Source organism: Euprymna scolopes, chromosome 36 (genome assembly GCF_053919585.1).
Source record: "Euprymna scolopes isolate OS-2025 chromosome 36, ASM5391958v1, whole genome shotgun sequence".
Taxonomy (NCBI): domain Eukaryota; kingdom Metazoa; phylum Mollusca; class Cephalopoda; order Sepiida; family Sepiolidae; genus Euprymna; species Euprymna scolopes.
In genome coordinates this window covers 23610060-23613100 of record NC_136517.1, presented here as the reverse complement: position 1 = coordinate 23613100, position 3041 = coordinate 23610060, and the positions used below count along the sequence as shown (strand labels likewise).

At 33.3% G+C, this 3041-nt stretch overlaps 1 protein-coding gene across 1 annotated transcript; it reads right to left on the bottom strand.

The window, feature by feature from the left end:
• Positions 1-2451: 2451 nt before the first annotated feature.
• Positions 2452-2838, bottom strand: LOC145260205 (histone-lysine N-methyltransferase SETMAR-like). Its single transcript, XM_080118029.1, has one exon. It carries the CDS (start codon positions 2836-2838, stop codon positions 2452-2454), a length of 387 nt encoding a protein of 128 aa, XP_079974155.1.
• Positions 2839-3041: the final 203 nt, after the last annotated feature.

Genomic DNA, 3041 nt, shown 5'->3' with positions numbered 1-3041 from the left:
TGACAATTTTAAATATTATGTCATTTAAAAACATTCCGGAATAGCTACTCTTCAAACGGCAATATACATTATTTATAGATGTAAGGATTTTGAATTAAAATGGCCAATAGTAGATAAAGCTAGAAAGTATAAACCGAATAAATCAAAAAGATGTAATCTATGTTTATTTGAAATACACCACATAGTGAATTCTAAAGAGGAAATTTTAAACAAAAAGTTAGATGTTATACAAAGCTGTTTTCATAGAAATAAATTCCTGTTATTACGCCTAAAACCTGATTAAAATAAAATAAATATAAAAAAGGAAAAATTTACTGAAGTGGCGCAATAAATAAATAAATAAATTATTAGATCATCAACTTAACATATAGAAACTTAAATGATCAAAAACCTAAATAACAGAAATAAAAATAATTTTAATAGTTATGGTAATAAAATAACATCCGGGCAATTTCGATAATACAAGGATTTGTATAGATTAAAATAAATGTAATTAAAATATAAAATTGAAGAAAACTAACTGAGAAATTGAACGGATATAATGTTAGAATTATATGTTTAAAATTAAACAAACGGGATTAATAATACAAAAATCTAAATATTAAAATAAGTATACACGAAATTTCGAAAAATTGATAAATTGATAAAAATTTACTAAATAGAGTTATCTCCCTTTGAACGTAAAGATTTTACGAATGATATTAAAGATGAAAGTAAACGTCACCGATCAGGCGAGGGTCGCTCTGGTGTTTAATCCACGTCTGGGATCAAAAGGTCTATGGTTTATATAATGGATAGAACAGTCCATTTGGACGGTGATTCCTCCACAACATAAACGCGCCATCATTCATCGCTGCCAAAAATGCATTTAGAATGGTGATGACTATGTAGAAAAATACATTCTGGAGCACAAAGGGGTTGTTCCAAAAATTAAGCACCTTATTTTATTAACTGGTGCCGTTAAAACGAACAATCTTTTATGTTCCAGAATTTTGTTATGTTTTCTATATAGTTACTTACTATTCTCAATGTTATTTTGGAAATAAATTCTTTAACGCATCTCTGCTACTTATTGATTTTAGTAAATAGTTGTCTCATCAGACGAAAATGTTGTTAGCACAATAGATATTGGTAATCATGAATTTTATTAGCACAGAGATTGAAACTTAAAATTGAGGCGATAATGTAAAAAGTTACCAAAGTTGAAATAATGAATACAAAAAAAGTTATAAAATCCAATAAATGTACATCTGATGAGATTAGCAATTTACTGAAAAGACTTTAATAATTATCTGTACTCCTTTGTCAAACAATACATTTGTTATACATATATTGAAAGTGCTGGCAATGATTCTGTTGTTATTACTTGGATCGGTAGAGAGTATGGGTTGTACAGCGGCGCATCGCCAATCTCGCTCGTTGAACTTTGTGTCACTTTCAGACATGATAGAAGGCTCCTATCGCTCTTGGGATTTGTACACAACTGGCCAACTAGTAGATGGTCTGCAACAACAAAAAGAAAACCAGTTTCCATCAAACGGAAATGGAATCATGTCGTCATTTCTAGCGCGACAATTTTATCGTTACACTCTATAATTATACATAATTTAGCTCCAAATTACCATTTATATATATATGTGTGTGTGTGAGTGTGTGTGTTTATGTGTGTGTGTTTCTGTGTGTGTGTGTGTGTGTGTGTGTGTGTGTGTGTGTGTGTGTGTGTGTGTGTGTGTGTGTGAATAGCGTCACTAATAAAAAGTCCATATTTGTTTTATATTAGCTTGTCACAAAAATAATGGTCGATTTCAGAAGCAAACATTTATTTTTGAAAAATGAACAATAGAAATGGTAAAATTAATCAAACCACGAACACTGCACAGCTATGCATCTCTGCCATCGATAATTTATTCCTCGTTGATAAAAGGTTATTGGCTGTGATGCAACAAAATCTTTGAAAGCTGATTCCACTTTTTTTTTTGGACCGAAACATTTACCATTTAAAAATGAGCTTAAATGCTTAAAAAATGATAATCAGTAGGCGAAAGGTCTGGTGAATATGGAGGATGTGGTAAAGTCTCGTATCTTAAGTCTGTGAGCTTCTGCAGGGTCAACCTTCTAACAGGTGGCCGCGCGTTATCGTGGACCCGAATTGGACCAAGTCGATTCACCAAGGCAGGCTTCTTTTTTTGCAAGGAAGCATGCATTTCAGCAAGTTGATTGCAGTAAATCTTTGCTGTAATATCCTGATTGGTTCCGAAAAAGCTGTAATGGATAACACCGATTGCAGGCCACCAAACTGTCACTATAATCTTTTTCTGGTGCCATTTTGGCTTTGGAAAGTGGTTGGTAGACTCATCACGATCAAGCCATTCACCAGATTGTTTACGATTATCATAAAGGATCCACTTTTCGACACAAGTGAAAATTCGGTCAAGAAAGAGATCATTACTGTTAGACGCACACAAAGCATTGAGCAGACTTCACATCTCCTAAGTTTTTATTCTCTTTTGACTCATGAGGGATCCATTTATTGAGTTTTTTCACCTTTGTAATGCTCTGTAAATGGCATGATACTGTTGCAGTACTGACGTCAAGTGTCTGAGACATTTCTATGACACTTTGACGGGAATATTGCTCAACAACTGCTTGCCATTGTTCGTTGTCAAGACTGCATGCTCGCCCTCTACCTTCTTCATCTCCGAGGCTCTCGTCTCCATTACGGAATTTTTGGAAGCACTTTCGTATTGTCCGATCACTTATGGATCCCTCTCCCCATGGTCTGTTGATATTAGCAGAAATTTCAGAGATATTGTGCACAAGTTTGAACTCATGCAACATAAGGAAGCGAAGGTCATGTTTTGGGGATTATTCATCATTGAGGCCCCTGTACGCTTCCAATAACTTTTTTGCCTGAAAATAAATTTGAAACTATTAATTAGAATATAACACTAAAATGAACATAAAATTTTGTGATGAAATGACTTTTCAACACCCATCATTTTAGGCAGCAATTATTTTTGTAACTACAAATATACGTAATA

Excerpts from the sequence above, each read along its gene's own strand:
- LOC145260205 (XM_080118029.1), bottom strand. The coding sequence starts at position 2,838 with ATGTTGCATGAGTTCAAACTTGTGCACAATATCTCTGAAATTTCTGCT.